At 50.0% G+C, this 18,425-nt stretch overlaps 2 protein-coding genes across 3 annotated transcripts in view; one reads left to right on the top strand and one right to left on the bottom strand.

Annotated features, from left to right (window-relative positions):
* The first annotated feature begins 1,100 nt into the window (after window positions 1–1,100).
* On the top strand, window positions 1,101–4,333 carry LOC144114027 (U-scoloptoxin(18)-Er1a-like). Its single transcript, XM_077647466.1, has 3 exons — window positions 1,101–1,336; window positions 2,675–2,861; window positions 4,163–4,333. Exons 1-3 carry the CDS (start codon window positions 1,226–1,228, stop codon window positions 4,228–4,230), a joined length of 366 nt encoding a protein of 121 aa, XP_077503592.1. The 5' UTR covers window positions 1,101–1,225; the 3' UTR covers window positions 4,231–4,333.
* Window positions 4,334–13,677: 9,344 nt separating this feature from the next.
* Gdap1 (ganglioside induced differentiation associated protein 1) overlaps window positions 13,678–18,425 on the bottom strand; it is a 73,656-nt gene continuing 68,908 nt past the window's right edge. For both annotated transcript variants that reach the window (XM_077647464.1, XM_077647465.1), the window contains one exon: window positions 13,678–14,008. In XM_077647464.1, the coding sequence (XP_077503590.1) occupies window positions 13,851–14,008 (158 nt within the window). In that variant the 3' untranslated portion in view covers window positions 13,678–13,850. The remainder of the gene's footprint in view (window positions 14,009–18,425) is intronic.

The following is an 18,425-nucleotide window of genomic DNA, read 5'->3' as shown; positions in this document are numbered from 1 at the left end:
ACCAAAATATCGAAGAGACTTTCAACACCTGTGCGGAGCGCTCTAGGATGGCTGTTCGCTGCCGGTGACATGGCGTCACAGTCACGTGAGTCTCGCTGGTCACGTGATGTGTTACACCAACGTTAGACGTCGACACTCATACCACACGTTATCCACTAATAGCTTCGTTCTAAAACACAGAGTAATGCATACGTATTGTATTAAGATGCAGGGAGGGAAACATTGCTTAATGTTAGGCACGAATGAAGCCGTGACGAAGGGACGCGCTTCTGTAGCTCCCCTCATTTCGAACAAAGCTTGGCGAGTGTTAGCAGACGTCGAGTGTTAGCAGACTCAGCAGGCTCAAAATCTGCTGACCGTAAACAGGAGGACATGGCCGGGCTACATGAATATGTATCCTTGGTTTGTCTTTCGGTTCTGACATAAATAGCCTGCAGCCTCTCCACGAGGCGGCTCTCTCTTGTGCGCCCGGATAGAGCCCTCCAAACTCTTGACTGCTGGGGAAGGATTTTTGGCGCGAGCCTACATGTCCCGCCGACAGCCAGCCCTCGACCTTGTTCCCTTATCTGCGTTGTCGAGGGAACTCCGGAGCTGTCGCTTCCGATGTCAAACAGATCGGACGGCGGGCACTTATTCCTCCTCTCGTGTTTTCGCATATGCGCCGTTCCCGGAACGACGCGCTCTTCGGAGGCGGCAGCTTGATGTTTGTTCGATGGAACGCGATAGCTTAGCACACTTTGCTGCTGCGACGTTGATTGCCTTAGTGGCGGGGGCGTTCTTCACGTGCGTGTGTGTGTGTGTCTCCCGGGAGCCAACGGCGGCGATGCCTCCAGCGGATCCACTCTCGGCTGCGTCACACCCTGCACTCTCCTATTTCTGTTTCTTTGATCTCACGCGCAGCTCTCACGAAAGGCGCAAAGAGTGCAGGCTGAAAAAAGGGGGATGGACAAGCATTTCGAACGGAATGAGATTACGTCTCTCATGATCGCAAAGACACTTGACACGGCGGCGAATCACCGGCGCGATAAGGGCACACTCACTTTGTATTGACGGACAGGAAACGCCGGTGGACACCACAGGGGTGCCGGTGCGATTGCGGGCTACGATTGAGTCGGTGCCGAGCCGCACACATAAATAGGAACGATCAAACGCCGCGCGCCGATCGGAGTGCTTCACTCTACCAGCCGGCTGACACCCCACGTCCGACTTGGTTCTGCCTTTCACTATGAGGCCGCTCGTCCTCGCGTCTCTGTGCCTGGTGGCACTGGCCGGCCTGTCTCGGGCCGACGACGACGACGACCACGTGCAGCAGGTCGCCACGGGACCCCGACGCTCTGTGAGCATCGAAAGCGCCATTGCATCGGCGTTGATTTGGGCGATCTTGAGTTTTTCAGTAACGCGTGGCTCCACGCATAGCGCCAGTCTGAGCGCTTTTCTGAAATGTCTGTCAGGTGACCTTGTGTCAACAGGCAGTCATAGATTGACCCTGTCGACACGAGCGATTGCTGCGTGCTATTATTCCTGTTATAGATAGAGCTTCGCTACTTAGTCTCGGCTTCTAAAGGAAGACAGCAGGTACCTGTGGCAGAATATGCTGGCGAAACCAAGCAATCACAAGGACACTGGAGATTCAATGGGCAGAAAATTTCAAAAGCGGTGTCATTTAAGCGACATCACAAAGTGCCGGCACTTGCTAGAGCAACGGAAGCAGATGCTGCTTAAACCGAGAAAGCCTCCCACAACCTTTCATGAGTGCGCATCATACGACATGTACAACGAATGCGCCATCATGGAAGCGATTGTGCGATACTCCGCACCGAGCAGTTTAGATCAGAAAAAGGCAAGCACTTGCATATGTGGTTGTTTGCGTCACTATCAATGAGTAAGCTTCGGTGCCGGCATTTATGGCCGCGTTGTTACGGGATTTATGCGTTGCTATTTCCTCTCAACAGCGGTTGTGACTTAAATTTCGTATTAAACGGCTACAGCCCCATATGTAACCTTTGATACTGTACGCCTGTCGATGTGTCAATGTTGCCTTGCGCTATGCCAAGTGCTTTTTCGTGATGACCGAAGACCAGGGGATAGAACTTCTGTTTCTTTCAGTGGTAAATCGAAGGTTCGAGGTTGAAATCCCTGGCGCTTTAAGCGCTTCTTCGCGTGTACCGCGTCAAACAGAGTTGCTTGGAAAATATCACCTTAACGTAGCGGCTCACGCCGCTGTGCACACGATGTTATATGGCTGTCCATTTCAAGATGGAATTTCAATGCTTTCTCTGCGATTACTTGAGTTAGCATTGCTTCTGTTTATGCGCAGAAGCTGCCGAATATCTACTACTATAGAAAAGTTTAACTGAACATGCAATGAACTCAAGGTGCCAGAGTTGCGGAGTTTGGAATTTTTCACTTGGGTCGACAGAATGCGTTGAACGGAGAGCCACAGGGCGGAGAGCTTTCGCAGAGTTGGTGTGGACTCTTACTCCAAACAAAAAGTTAGTTTAGACCATATAAGCAAGCACACCGACCACACAGCTGGATTTTATGGTGGTTTCATACTACTGCGTTCGACCGCAGACGCCTGAGCAGTGTCTATTCTCACCCACGGACATCTTTGGACGTCCACTGCTCCGTCCGCGTTTGTAGAAGCCGCGTGACGCGGCGGGTGTGCGCGCAGGGTTTGCACGATGGCGACAGCTGCCACAACAACGACGAGTGCGTGTCCAAGTGCTGTCTCAAGGTTTTTGACGGCGACGGCTCTGGCTCGCCCGGCCACTGCCACGCGGCTGCGGGTCCCGGGGAGCACTGCAGCCTCGAGCAGGTCAAGGGTGGCGCCAACGTCAACCACTGCCCCTGCCGCGTCGGTGAGCGCCCTCCTGTGCTGGTCTTATGTCACGATACGCTCTGGCTGAAACCTGGCGCGCAGTGTGCGGTATACCTCGTGCATCCTCCCGAGACCCGGCATCGGGATATTTGTCCATTATATTGGACAGCGCAAAGGCAGGCGCAGCAGCCGTGGAAAGTGGTTCGTGCCGAAAAAAGCTCCTTCTCCGCTACATTTAGAACCCATGATGCTATCTTGGGAGTATGGTCAAACGCGTGCTGTTTCCTTCCTCTCCAGGAGCTTTGGAAAAGGGTGAGGGTCAAAGCGGACGCATTTTACGGTGGGTGGCGTTCAAAAAACGCAACTGGATTCACGTGCGTATCGATAAACAGTAAAGCACTTTTAGGCACACATTAGCACTCGCAACAGTGCAACAAACACGCATAATCCCACATTTGAGTGAAGATAGGCTCTAATTTTTCGGTGGTCCGGAAATGTCTTAATGTGCAGCCAAAAGTTCGAAACGCGACAAAAAGTACTGCAGTCGAGTTTTGGAACCCAAGTTATAACAGCCTGAGTGTTTGAGACAAACTGATGACACAGTTTACGCTCCGGGCCACAAGAGGATATGCGCTGTATTGCTTCTTTGAGCGCCTGTTGCATCACGCGATATGCTCGCCCAGTTGACATAATGCACGCACTCGCTCGTTTGACAGAGTAGTACCTTGCTTTTCTGAAGCGTTTCAAAGGTATGTTTTATTCGGTACTGGCTCCGAAGACCGACTATGCATCTGTGGGCCGCAAGTAAATTGCCGCTCCCAGTATGGCGAACCCGCTCAATGCGATTTAAGCAGGAGCGTGTTTATGACGCAGCACTTTTGCCGCTTTTGTGTTATCCAGTAAGTTGTGTTTCAGGTGCGAAATACAGTCACCGTAGCCAGCCTGCCGCTAAATAAGTGCGTGATCATGCTAATTAAAGATATACGCAGAAGTTCAACAAGTTGGCGCTAGGTTTTTAATCACTAAAATTAGAACTATGATTAACTATGATCGCCATTCTTTATTTTTGTTCTTTTTTATTGTTGAGGCGCGGCATTCTGGCTTAACGGCAGTAATATATCGTTCATGAAATGCGTGCAAGCAAATAATTTTTTTCTGATAAAATATCTGAATATTAATGGTGATAAAACCTTACAGGACGTCAATGTTTCTTATCTCATCTGTAGATAGAAGCATGCTCACCTAGACGAAATAAGCCAACTAAGAAGTGCGGTTGTATTTCGCGTGAAATTTCAAAATGCCCCTTTGCCTTTCTGTACGTCTTCTATTTTTCCTCCTCAGGTATCTGCGGTGACGACAACATCTGCCCCAATGAGGACAGCAGCCCAGAAGACGATCATGATCATTAAGACGGCAACGGTACGAAGCGAACCGGAAGAAGTAACGCATAGTTGTAGTCGCGCATTATTTTGCTGATAACAAATAAAGAGCAATAATAGAATCATCCTTGAACTGCGAAAATAATACGGTCTGTATATGATGAGAGAATATTCTTCTCACACTTTTCCTATTCCGCCGTTATCAGGCTTGGACGCATAAGAGCGACGGTTAAGACTATTTTTCCTCCTCAGGTATCTGCGGTGACGACAACATCTGCCCCAATGAGGACAGCAGCCCAGAAGACGATCATGATCATTAAGACGGCAACGGTACGAAGCGAACCGGAAGAAGTAACGCATAGTTGTAGTCGCGCATTATTTTGCTGATAACAAATAAAGAGCAATAATAGAATCATCCTTGAACTGCGAAAATAATACGGTCTGTATATGATGAGAGAATATTCTTCTCACACTTTTCCTATTCCGCCGTTATCAGGCTTGGACGCATAAGAGCGACGGTTAAGACGTACTCCACAATCCGCACCGTACCCTTTATTGCTCGTTCATTTGTGTTGGTCGCAGGCACAATTACTATCTGTATGAGACCATACACTCTTGTGGTGGCACCGTGTTGCAGAAGCATCTGACTCATGATCCGAACCCTGGCAGTGTGAACTGCAACGTTTTCACTGCACATGAGAGCTTCTTACGACTCTTCCTAACCCCACTTCTCACACACGCAAATTATTTTTGCCTTAGTATTTATCGCGGAGCTAGAATCAACGTTTTTTTCTTATTACGAAAGTATACGTTAACGTGACCCATATATTTGTGAACAAATATTTTTTTCTTGTCCCGATAGCTCACCGCATATCCCGGAAAGGTTCCTCCAGTGAAGTCGAGTAAAAAGACTCCGCGTCACACAGAACCGCATTGTGCGCAGAAAAGATAGATTTTATGAACTCTTGCGAATAAACGGCCTCTCGCAAATGTGTAACAATTTCTGCTAAGAAATCGAAAAACAAGGCATGAAAATAAATCTATACATTCGTATTCCACGAATAAAAGCACCATAGGTGCGGTGTGCCCCCACGCGTAGTGGTGATGATCGCCGCGACTGATATAAAATGCAACCGTCTGGTGAGGCTACGCCCTTTTCTCGATGTGCCAAAAAATAAGCAAGTCGAATCAGCTGCTGTGAAGATGAGAGACTGAAAAGAGTACAGTCGAACCCACTTATAACGGCAACAGCTGTAACGAACATTCGCTTATTACGAACAAAGGTGAAGCTACCGTAAAAAATATGAATTAGGTTTTTGGCTCTGCGTCTCAGATAAAATGAATAACCGTGGCTGCATCGAGTTTGGTTATTACGAACGAGGAGGTGCCGTAAAACACCACCTCGTGGTCGAAAACCGTAAGGGTGGGCGAATATTTGAAATTTTCGAATAGCGAATCGAACATCCTGCCGTTTGATTGGTTGAACGAATCAAATTGTGCATGCTCAAAATTATTCGAAAACTAATCGAATATGTTCCCAAGTTTTTGAATAGTCTTCGAATAAGTAGCTGAAAGTTCAAATAGGGCACGTCGGTTTCTTTCTCTTTTTAAGCCTGTTTCCAAAACTGGGCCCACTCCGACGCCACACAGCATGCTGGCGCGGTCAGTCTGTGCGGAAAGGAGGGTTCAGCACCGTGCCGCGGTCCATTCGTGAAACATCGTTCATAATGCTCTTACATATGTCCTTCAAGATTGGGCGACGGGACAGGGCTCAGCCAGGTTTACTAGGTCCTGCTTTCAGGCCTTACACGGAGGTCATGGCAGAAACTCTCGTCCATCTCATCAACTACGGTATAGTTCTAGTTATCAGCAGCAGTAGATCATTTTCTTGTGCGTATGGTGCAAGAAACGTAAAGTTAATATCCTGACTTCGTGTTGTGTGCCACCCCAGTGAAGATCAGTGTCGTGTCTTTTGACAGCTACAAGTTTAACTCCATGACTTATAGGGCCGCCACTAGCGCTGCACTGTATAGCATACATATTCGTCTTATACGAATATTCTCACAAGTAGCGAACAATAAAACAAATATTCGATTTGCATTCAATTCGGTCGTTTCACTGTTCAATTCGTATTCTAATCGGTTTTTTACTGCTCTATTCTTATTCGATTCCGTTTCGAAAAAGTAATATTAGCACACCCGAGGAAAAAGGCATTCTTCCTGCCAGCGGGAGATGGGAGAGCGTCTCCCAGCTCTGGAATCCCCCCCTTCCCCCCCAAAAGAAAGTGTAAACTCTCCGAAAAAGAAAGCAATAAAAAAATACGATATTTAAACCACAGTTAGCCACCGACCAACGTCCAAGCGCGCCACGATAGGCTACAAGGTGAGCAGGTGCGTGCGTGCGCGCGCTGGCCGGCATAGTGTCTAATGTTGAAAGCGCGAAACAGGGGAAGCGTTGAAAGGGAAACTGTATACTGCACAAAGCCAGTGATCAACCAATGAGATCGATCTGAGAAGTCTGGATACCAGTCTGGAGGTGTCACCGCCTGCCCAATCGGATCTCCGCCTTCTACTCTGATACCACGTGCTGGCAGCGCGCAGACAGTAGACGGTTTCTGTCATCCTTGCGTAAAGCGGTCGAGCAGTGCGCACCAGTCAATGAAAGCTGAAATCAATGTCACCGATGGTGTTCGTTTAAAGTGATAGTTGCCCACATTTTTTGTTGGTCTAAGTGGCTTTACTTCCGCGCAAAGGTTGCTTCGATAACCTAGTGGCTGCGGCGAGGTGTCACTTTATTTGGAGCCCAATGCGAGCGCTTTACACAAGGGTGACGCATACTGTATGTTTTGCGTGGACATCCGTGGCGGTAGCTTCATCGCTGTATTCTTACAAATTTGTTGAGGATCGAATGCGAGGTTGTCAAATTAACACCAGTTGCCAATAACGCCTCAATCGCTATCGGTATTATTGCGTAGCGTGCCATAAGTCCGGCCGCATAAGACGATGACACGCCCCAGCACGCCCGCCCAGCGCGAGCAGATTCGATTTTCGGAGCTGCACAACGGAATGGCGGCGGTGCGCTGTCCCGCTCCCGTCTGACTGAGCGGGTCCTGACAAGTATGTTTGTCAGGACCTTAAAGCCTCCCTAAAGCGGCTAGTTCGCAGCTGCGGTCTCGGCCAGGAGCACATGACCGCGATGGATAGTTAGGTTTCGTTTTATGGGTTTTATGAGGGTTTAACGTCCCAAAGCGACTCAGGCGATGAGGGACGCCATAGAGGAGGGCTACGGATAATTTCGACCAGCTGGGGTTCTTTAACATGCACTGACATCACACAGTGCACGGGCCTCTAGCACTTCGCCTCCATTGAAATGCGATCGCCGCGGCCGAGATCGAACCCGCGTTATTCGGGTCGGCAGCCGAGCACCAAAACCAATTAGACACCACGGCGCCGCTGGAGAGTTAGAAAACAGCTTGATATGCATGATACTCTTTGAAGCAACAGAGGTTCACAACGTCACGGGCCCATGAGCTAGCAGGTACACTTCACAGAGGTCCGACGAAAGCGAGCACAAGCGATTGTCACCATGTTAGCAGTGCTGTTGCCCATTGCTGTTCTGAGCCACTGGGCGGGTAGTAGACCGCACGGTACGTCCTTTGTCAAAATTTAGGGCCCAGGGAGGAGAGGGGGGGGGGGGGGGTTGCATATCAGCCACGCCATGCTGCTCGTTATATATTCCCACAATCTCTTGAAAATAATAAAACTCTGGTCCTCTACCCCCCTACAAGAGCCTGACTACACGCCTTAGGACGGAACCCCCCTATATCCCTTTAGCTTTCGACAAAGGCTGTGCATGAAGTCACCATGCGCTGCGCTTCCCGCATGCTGCGGGTGATCCTTACGCCTTATCGCCATGTGCAGCTCTCTCGGACCCCAAGCTCAAGGCAAGCTCAAGGCCCAGTAGCCTTGAGCATGCGGAGCGGGACAGCTGCGGCTTCCACATTCGCCCCTCGGAAGCTGTTGATTCACAAGAATGGCATTCGTGAACTCCCTTTTTATTGGTAATCGCTAAACATTTCTAAAAAGAAAATTTCACTCGCAACTACAGGCGACACTGTGTTTGAGATTTATACCTCTTATTGAGTTACGGCAGAGAAAAATTGCCATCGATTTGTAGCGCGTATTTTTGTCACTGTTACATGGCTTACTTATCTTAATTACGAAAACATTAATGAGATTATTAACACTGAGTTTACTCAAGTGGTTTTGAAACGCACGAGCTGCGGGGAAGGTTGTGGAGGCAGTTTTGGTGTAAAGTTTTCAATGTAGTTTTTGAGGCGGTTCTTGAAGCATGATGAATGAAACTGCGGCCCAAAAACATCTTACGGTTAACAGCTAGTGTCTTAGTTGAGGATGAGAATGGCGAAGTGTTATGCGCCATCGCAAGCCATCAGCAACAAGCAGCGCGAAAATTATCCTCTAAATGTACAGAAATACTTCGAGAACAGTGCGCCCTATCCTGAAATAGGGTTAGTTTCTTTTGCTCAAAACCAAGTTTGCTTTTTCATACTTTAGGGGGGATTGAACCATATAGAATTTATTGGTCTCATATTTTTGCTCGAAGAAAACTGTACTTTAAAAAAAAACCGCCCCCCCCCCTCTGTTCCCCCTCAACCCTTTCAAGTGCCCTAACCTTGACTACCCCGACAGCGGACAAGATATTAGCGCTGATGAAGCAGGTGACATCCCTCATCGTGGAAGCTCTTCGGCCTCGTCATGGATAGCGCATCATCATCGGTGGTGGTGCAGTGGAACTGTCGAGGTTTCGCTAATAAGGCCTCTGAAGTGAACATCCGCCTTCGCGACGGAAAGCTGAGGGCATGGGCGTTCCTACTGCAAGAGCATAATGCACTCCCACGCCTTTCAGGTTTCTGCGCATACCATTCACCATCTATCCCTGATCGCCGTTGCACCGCCTCCTCCCTCAGCCCAGGTAAATCTGCAATTTATATTCACAGTTCAGTTCCGCACACACCGCTCGACCTTTCACGGTGGTGCAACACACGTCAAGAGGTTGTCGCCCTTCTCGTAAAACCTGCACGCACACCCCTTATTCTAGTTTCTTTTTATAGTCGTCCTGGCTCCGCATCTCCCAATCTGGGATGGGTTCGTTTTCTACGTTCTACCAACTCGGGTATTCCTATTCTAGTTGGTGGTGACTTCAACGGCGCACACACTGCGTGGGGTTACCCATCGGATTCCTCAAGGGGTTCACACATCTAAGGGAGCTTTTCAGATCATTCCTTTCAACTTTTAAACCACCCGAATACTTCTACCCGCCCACGAGGTGGCCCGTATTCACCTGATTTGACTTGGTGGTTAGGCCCCGGTAACCCTCGTTGGGCTGTTGATTCTGATACTTGGGGTAGCGATCACAGCCCTATTTTTATCTCCCTCACGCCTACGCGTCTACGGAAAATACGCCGCACTGTACGAATAACGTCATGGGATTCTGTACGCGCAGACAATCATTTATCTACATTCAACCCCTCTTCAGCATTGTCTACTCTATCTGCTGTTCTCGCTACTTACACTATTACCACTACTGTAAATGAAGACGACCCAAACCCGGACATACATCTCTTGAATCTGTGGGCTCTTCGTCGCCAGGCGGATCTTTACGCTACTCGTCACCCCGATGACCCTTCGGCTCTTCCTACTCTTCACCGCGCTACCGCACGGGCGCGGCGCTATGCAAAGCGGCTAGGCAGGCAACGCTGGGCTGCATGGTGTGCCCGCCTGTCCTCTACGCAGGGCAATCGACATCTTTGGAGAGTGTTTCACGCCATGGAGCGCCCTTCTCAGGTTGCAGATTACACAGAGAGCATTCGCCTCGCGCTAAATGTGGATGAGGACACATTTGCACAACAAGCGGCCCGTCAATTTTTTCCAAACCATGACTGCACCGCTACGTCTCCACCTGACTTATCGGTAACAGAGCCCCCCGATGGGATTACTTCTGACCTCACCATGACAGAGCTGCTGGCCTCCATTGACCGTTTAAAAACTACTACTACTCCCGGGCACGACGGCATACCTAACTCCTTATTCCGTAACTTGGAAAGGAGGGCTTTGGAAACCCTACTTGATACTTTTAACGAAGTGTGGCTTTCTGGCGTCATGCCGGGAGACTGGAAGCATTCTATTGTGGTTCCAATCCCCAAGTCAGGTCAGCCCCCAGTATCTCTCTCGGCCCTTCGTCCAATTTCCCTTACCCCTACCATCTGCAAGCTTTATGAAAACATTCTAGCCGCACGCTTATCATGGTGGCTGGAATCCCATGATTGTTACCCAGATTCCCAAATTGGTTTCCGCCCACAAATTGGAACGGAGGACGGCCTTGCTACTTTGGCTGCTGACGTGCTTGACCACTCTCCACAGAGTCACCTTGTACGAACCGTAATCGCTACAGACATAACAAAGGCATATGATAACATCCTTCACTCTGCCATTCTTGCCTCCCTTCAAACTCTTGGTCTCCCTCACCGGTTCCTCTTCTCCAGTCACGCCTTTTTAGCAAATCGAACCTTCAGCGTGCGTGTCCACGGAAAGCCCTTTGGTAATTTCACTTCCAATAGCGGAGTGCCGCAGGGCTCCGTTCTCGCCCCCACATTATTTAATGTGGCTTTAATTCCTCTTGTTCGAGCCCTAGAGACCATCCCTTCTATCCGCGTGCTTGCATATGCCGATGATATCACCTTGTGGTGCTGTCATCCAGATGCGTCTATTCATCAGTCGGTCCTTCAACACGCGCTGGATGTATTGACATCTCGCCTCCCACCTTTGGGTCTAACACTCTCTCCTACTAAATCATGTTTCATTCGAATTGGAAATAAAGCCGCCTTACGGAAAGCTCCCCCTTTAAATTTTACGGTACATAATTCTCTGATTCCTCAGGTAGAAACTGTTCGTATTCTTGGTCTTCTCCTCCATACATCTGGGACTGGCACCCCGTGGCTGACAGCCACCCGTAAATCGGCTCACGCTACTATAGGTCTGATTCGTCGCATAGCTATGCGCTCTGGTGGCGCACGTGCTCATACGGCCCGCCAGCTTGTGCGCTCTATCCTTCAGCCACGGATAGTATATCAGGCTCAATTTCAACGTCTCACCCGCAGACAGTGGGACTCTCTTGAAGCTATCAATCGTGAGGCTATGCGCGTCATAACATATCTGCCTCGTTTAACACCCATACCTGTGCTACAGGAGTTCGCCCAACTTAATACACTCAGTGAAATCATCGACCAACGGGTGGCAAATAGAGCTCGAAAACAGTCTCTCAAACTTCATCGTTTAAAGACATTTCCACCGTGGTCCTATTGCCAGCTCACTGACAATCGCCCCACTGTTTCCCCGTCGGTATCAGCAGCGTATCTGCCTGAAGGGTGCATATTATACACGGATGCATCTCATTCTGCAGAGAGGGGAGTTACTGCTGTGTATAGTCCATCTCATCCGCATCTCAACTCTCGCACAACGTATACTGCGGATACGTGCACTCTCCTGGCATTGGAACTTCAAGCCATTTACAATGCCATTGCTTCCCTTCCGCTCGTTCCAACATTCAATACAGTTCACATTTACACCGACTCCCTCGCCGCCCTTAAACAGCTGAAGGCTGTTCGACGAACGTTCCAGATTTCACAATCTATTCATGTGCTCTGCGCAAAGTATCCATGTCCTGTGCGCATACACTGGATTCGCGGCCATGCCCAGGATCCACATAACATTCAAGCGGATGCTATGACTCATCTTCATACATTAGACGATCCGCCACCTTCCCCTCTTCCCCCAGATCCGTTCCTGTCCCACGTTTGCGATTCCGAAGTTCTGCGCCAGCGAACACGCGCTCTAATTCCTCCGTGTTCGCACCCTCTCCCCCGTAGTCTTACTCGGCAGGAGGAGGTATCCGTGCGCCGGATTCGGGCAGGGGCGGCTCTGACATCATCTGTCCGTCATCGGTGGCGTGCCAAAGATCTGTCACTACCTGACAGGTGCCCTCACTGTGGCGCTGCACCGGACATATGTGATGTGCGGCACTTGTTGTGGACGTGCCCAGCGACGGCTGCTATCAGAAAACGGCTCCTCAGAGAGGTGGGCCTGCGGTGAAACCGCGAAAGTGACTTCGTGAAGTGGACAATGGACAACCGTTTCATTAACAACCTCTGCGACTACCTCAGCGCAACGGTTCTTCACTCCTTCTTTTAACTTTCAATCCCGTGCATTCCTTCCCCCCCCCCCCCCTTTCCTTTTTCAACTTATGCCTCATGGCACACTTCTCGAATAAAAAAAAATGCCCTGTTTTTTTTTCTGCAAGAACGAAACTTAGGACCGCGTTTTTTTTTCGGTATCCATATCAGTGATAGATGAGTGTGGCAGCACACTCGTCAGTGATTGCATTATTGCATTTTATTTTAGTGAAAACACAGATTACGTGTTGAAATAACAATACGAGCTTACTACCGGCAATCATTTTAATTAGGCTTCATCATCGAGTTCCTCTGAAGCAGTCAGATGCAAGCCTTAAGGATTGCTTTAAACGTGTGTTTCAAGTTTCATGACATCAAGATACCGTCGCACGAGGTATCCACACGCAGTAGGGAACAAGTGTATATATATTTACTGTACCTGATTCCAGTTGCAAAAAGCATTGCTTCGATCGCATGAGAAAGAAAAAAAACTCCCAGGACAGTTACGACTATGTAACGCGAGATTCAGCGATAGCTGTTGTAGTGGTAAAGTGCATGATGCACCCCTGCACTGGCAGGCGGCTGTTCCAAACAGAGCCACCCGTAGGCTTAAGCGACCCAGGTAGACCGTGACATAAGGTGAGTGCGTTAATGACAGGTGGGTGCGTTAATGGCATTCACCGGTGCATGGATGCCATTAACGCATCCACCGGTTACGCCGACTGCGATGACGACGGCGACGCGCAAGCCAGGGACGGGCGCCTAACAGCTACCGCAGTAAAAAAAGAGCCTGTATTTATACTTCCGGTCTGCCGGGAATACGATAGGATTTGTTTTCATTGCGCTCTTCCCAAATACGCATGCGCATTCTGTCATTAGTTCCACTCCATAAATTTTAATAGGCGATCAGAGATTGATGTCTAAATTCCTGCAGTGGGCATACCGCTGCCTACCGGCACATTATTTTATGCGTTATTAATGACAGCGGCTTGCTAGTTCAGATTATCCGCATTTTTTTCAATTTGGTCATTATTTTTGCTCAAAACAAATAAAATTCTGCGATAACCGCATCCTCAATGCGCAAGGTTTCGTTAAGCGCCATCTGAAGCAGTTACCACATCGTAGCGTATGGCGAACGTGCATAGCTTCGTTGTCTGGATTTGAGAATTTCGAGCGAGCAGCATCCCACTGACGGGAGTTATTACTTTACTTTACGTAAGTAGGTAAAATTCTTAAGGGGTTACAATGCAATTTATTAAAATTTGGCCAAACATCTGATCCTAGTTCCTATGCACTCTCATTCCGCGATCGGCACTCAGTCGACACTTTGGACCAAGGGAGGCCGCGGCACATGTGGTCGGTCTCAGTCGGCGACAGAAGGCGGCGCACGCGCCGTGGCCGGTCAGCGGGAGCAGTGAAGCGTCGAAGCTGCGAAGCGAACGCGGAGAACGCGGCATGCGGTGCACATCAGGCCACGAGCACGAGTCGGCCCCTCGGCTGCGGCCCTCTCGGCTGCGGCACTCTCGGCTGCCACAGCGGCCGGCGGGTCAGCGTCACCGCCTGCGAACCGCCCAATCGAATCGGTGAAACAGAGACACTGCCGTGTAGACGCGGGCTGTCGAAATGTGGCGTCTGCAGCGCGGGCAGGACGCCTACGGTGGGGATTGCCCCACCTTTTTCAATAACAGAAAATAAGAGTGCAGATGTTCATTGATCGCTTTGTGGCCGACGTCTTCCACGTGGCTAGAAAGAAACTAGAAATAATGGCACCTCTTAAAGAAGCATTACTCTGTCGACGACGGGACGCGAAACCCGCTAATCCACTTTTTCTCCTTGGGTGAAGCCGTCGGTGACGTCTGAGTTTTCCTTTCTTCTTTTGCCTCGTCCACTCTCTTGTTGTAACGGTTTCACGTTTGACAAGAAAACTTTGGTCAAGAAAGAGGAAGGGGAAAAAGCAGTAAGAATCTCCCAAACAAAGACCTAGAATGGTAAGAGAGTTTCTTTCTCTCTTTATCCGTACAGAGGGCTTTGTTGCGCTAGCAGTCTTTATGAGGAAAAACGACATTTACAGGCACCTCTCTCCTTGGTAAGCCTTGCGCAAGTGAGTTGCATGAGAGGGTAGGTTGTGGAAAGCTGGACGTCGAAACGAAGTATTTCCCGTCCCGCCTTTAGTTCCGGTCCAGAGAAAACGGTTTAGTTCCGGTTCAGCCTTAGAGCAAAAAAAAAAAAGTAGCGGTTTATACGGCGTCTAAATTGTTAATGTTATATATACATATGAAGGAAGCCAACAGCCACCGAGCCCCTCATTTCCCTTCCCGTGTCTGCTCTCTCACTCTCACTATATATATATATATATATATATTGTAGGGGTGTGTTTATTCGGTGAACCCAGATGATTCCAGCCGCTCAGGGGAGACTCGCAGCGAAGCGTCAGGCGTGGCGAAAGAGCAAGGCAGCGAGCAACTTCTTCGTCCTTGAGAGCGGCAGCACGCGACGCATGTCAGTGGTTATATCGATGAAGATTACCACACTACAGTTTCCCCCCGGGCAGAGAAGGAGCCATCCTGGCGACTCATGGTGCCGAAAGGACAGACGGATCGTAGTAGGGCTTGATTCGGTCCACATGAACTATTTCGCGTCCACGGCGACGCAAGTCCGCAGATGGCGTAACGGGCTCAACGACGTAGTTCACAGGAGATGTTTTTTGAAGCACTCGGTATGGACCGTGATACCGAGCAAGAAGCTTCTTTGACAGGCCGGCGGTTGTGGCAGGAACCCAGAGCCACACCAGGGAGTTGGGCGCATATGAAGGCGCCTCACCAGTGTCACGATGGTGTTTTTGTTGCCATTGATTTTCCTTTGTGAGCGAACGAGCGAGCTGACGGCATTCTTCTGCATACTGGGCGGCGTCCGAGAGTGGCGTCGATTCAGAAACATCAGGGCGGTAGGGAAAAAGCGCGTCCATTGTGCAGGTTGGCTCGCGCCCGTAAAGAAGAAAAAAAGGAGAGAATCCAGTGGTGGTCTGTATCGCAGTGTTGTACGCGTAGGTTACGAAGGGAAGAACGTGGTCCCAGTTGGAATGAGCGTCGTTGACGTACATGGCCAGCATGTCACTCAGAGTACGGTTGAAGCGTTCTGTCAGGCCATTCGTCTGAGGGTGGTAAGAAGTAGCGGTGCGATGAATGATGCGACATTCTTTCAGTAGGGCCTCGAGAGCGTCGCACAAGAAAACGCGTCCGCGGTCACTGAGCAGTTCCTTCGGAGTCCCGTGGCGAAGAATCAAGTTGTTGAGAATGAACAAAGCAACGTCTCTTGCAGAGGCAGAGGGTAACGGTGATGTTTCAGTGTAGCGAGTCAGATGGTCTACTGCCACAATAATCCACCGGTTTCCAGCAGGAGTAGTCGGAAGAGGGCCATAGAGATCTATGCCAACGCGGTCAAACGGACGAGCAGGGCAGGGTAACGGCTGCAACGAAACAGAGGACTTCTGAGGAGTTTTTCGGCGTTGACAAGATTCGCAAGCGCGCACGAAATGTCTTACGAAGCGGTACATTCCACGCCAGTAAAATCGCAGACGTAGGCGTGTGTAGGTTTTCAATACGCCACCGTGAGCACATTGTGGGTCACCATGGTACGCAGCACAAATGTCGGCGCGGAGATGACGCGGAATGACTAGAAGCCACTTCCGTCCATCAAGCAAATAATTGCGGCGATAGAGAAGACCGTCACGAATGGAGAAGTGGTGTGCTTGGCGGACGAGCGCTTTGGAGGAATGACCGGGAGTAGGACTTGAGAGAAAATTCAAAAGTGCATTGATCCAGGGGTCATTCCGCTGCTCGGTAGCCATGTCGATAGTTGTAAGAGTCGACATATCGTAGGCACAGACGTGGTCAGACGAATTATCTCTAGGCAATGGCGAGCGGGAAAGAGCATCCGCGTCCGTATGCTTCAGCCCTGATCGATAAATGACATGAATGTCAAACTCCTGGAGACGAAGAGCCCAGCGAGCAAGGCGACCGGATGGGTCTTTCAGAGAGGCAAGCCAGCACAAAGCGTGGTGATCGGTCACAACGTAAAACGGTCGACCATACACATAAGGACGAAATTTTCCGATAGCCCAAATAATGGCCAAACATTCCCTTTCTGTGACTGAATAATTAGATTCTGCCTTTGTCAATGTTCGGCTGGCGTATGCCACAACATACTCGCTGTAACCAGGCTTACGTTGGGTAAGGACGGCACCAAGCCCAATACCGCTGGCATCAGTGTGGATCTCCGTAGGCGCAGCCGGATCAAAGTGGCGTAGAATGGGCGGCGAAACCAAAAGGCGGCGTAAAGTGTCAAAGGCTTTATCGCAGGCTGGAGTCCAGGCGGAAAGGTCGGAGCTGCCGGCAAGGAGCTGGGTCAGAGGAGCGATGATAGAGGCGAAGTTCAAGATGAAACGTCGAAAGTAGGAGCAGAGGCCGATAAAGCTCCGAAGCTGCTTCAGGGAGGTTGGCTTCGGGAACTCTGCAACTGCGCGAAGTTTGGTGGGGTCGGGAAGAATGCCGTCCTTAGAAACTACGTGGCCTAAAATTGTGAGTTTTCGAGCGGCAAAGTGGCACTTCTTCAAATTCAACTGAAGCCCAGCGCCGGCGAGACACGTGAGGACATCCTTTAGGCGGAGAAGGTGAGAAGAAAAGTCGGCAGAAAAAACTACGATGTCGTCCAGATAACAAAGACAGGTCTGCCACTTGAGTCCACGAAGAACAGTGTCCATCAGGCGCTCGAAAGTAGCCGGGGCATTGCAGAGGCCAAAGGGCATAACGTTGAACTCGTATAATCCATCCGGTGTTATAAAGGCAGTTTTCGAGCGGTCATTATCAGCCATCGGTACCTGCCAGTAGCCGGAGCGCAAATCCAAAGAGGAGAAATACTCGGCTCCCTGTAAACAGTCCAAGGCGTCGTCGATTCGCGGCAAAGGATAGACATCTTTGCGCGTGATTTTGTTAAGCCTACGGTAATCGACGCAAAACCGGATGGAACCATCTTTCTTGGTGACCAAAACAACCGGAGAAGCCCATGGACTGTTAGATGGCTGTATGACGCCCCGGCGAAGCATGTCGTCCACGTTGTCAGCAATGACTTGGCGCTCAGAGGCCGACACGCGATAAGGACGCTGTCGTAAAGGTGCGTTTGTACCAGTGTCGATTGCGTGCGTAACGACAGACGTGCGACCCAGAGCAGTGTGAGGAAGGTCGAAGGCAGAAGTGAAGTTCTGTAGAAGAGCAGCGAGTTGATCGCGTTGTGCGGGTGGGAGATCTGCGTCAATAGCTTGTTGAAGAACATCGGGTGGCGTCGAAGCGGTCGCTGTATCGCAAGAGCTGAGCACATTAACGTCTAATGAAGTAGGCGTTGCAGGAAGAGTATTTACAAGCGCGGGATCAAGTTCTTCAATACGACCGAGACACTCGCCGCGTAGCAGGACGGACGGGCACGAAAATGGATTTGAGACGTACATTGCACTAAGGCCATCTTCGATCTTGAGGACCGCAAATGGAAGCAGGAGGCAGGGATGGCGTGAAGCGGCGTCGGAAGGTGTGAAGAAGACAGTCGAACTAATAACGCTTTCACAGGAGAGTGGAACGAGGGCAGCAGAAAATGGAGGAATGTCTGTGTCACTGGCGACGAGGAGTTTTGCAGGCCGGGTAGGGACGTCACACAAGACGGTATCACAAAGAGGTAAAAAGGAAACTTCCGCGCGGGCGCAGTCAATAACGGCATGATGAGTGGAAAGGAAATCGTAGCCCAGGATGATGTCGTGTGAGCAGCGAGACAGTACAATAAACTCGATGGTGTATAAGACGTCTTCGATGAGAACACGGGCCGTGCACGCCGCTGAGGGATGAATGCGCTGTGATGAGGCGGTGCGAAGCGAAAAGTCGGAAAGTGCGGTGGTCACCTTACGAAGACGACGGCAAAGAGCTTCACTGATGAC

Source organism: Amblyomma americanum, chromosome 1 (assembly GCF_052857255.1).
Source record: "Amblyomma americanum isolate KBUSLIRL-KWMA chromosome 1, ASM5285725v1, whole genome shotgun sequence".
NCBI lineage: Eukaryota > Metazoa > Arthropoda > Arachnida > Ixodida > Ixodidae > Amblyomma > Amblyomma americanum.
This window is presented reverse-complemented; position numbering and strand designations above follow the sequence as displayed.

Bases quoted from the DNA above. Each gene is read 5' to 3' on its own strand.
- LOC144114027 (XM_077647466.1), top strand. From the start codon at position 1,226: ATGAGGCCGCTCGTCCTCGCGTCTCTGTGCCTGGTGGCACTGGCCGGC. The intron at 1,337-2,674 runs GTGAGCATCGAA...GTGTGCGCGCAG, and splicing joins CCACGGGACCCCGACGCTCT to GGTTTGCACGATGGCGACAG. The intron at 2,862-4,162 runs GTGAGCGCCCTC...TTTCCTCCTCAG, and splicing joins CCACTGCCCCTGCCGCGTCG to GTATCTGCGGTGACGACAAC.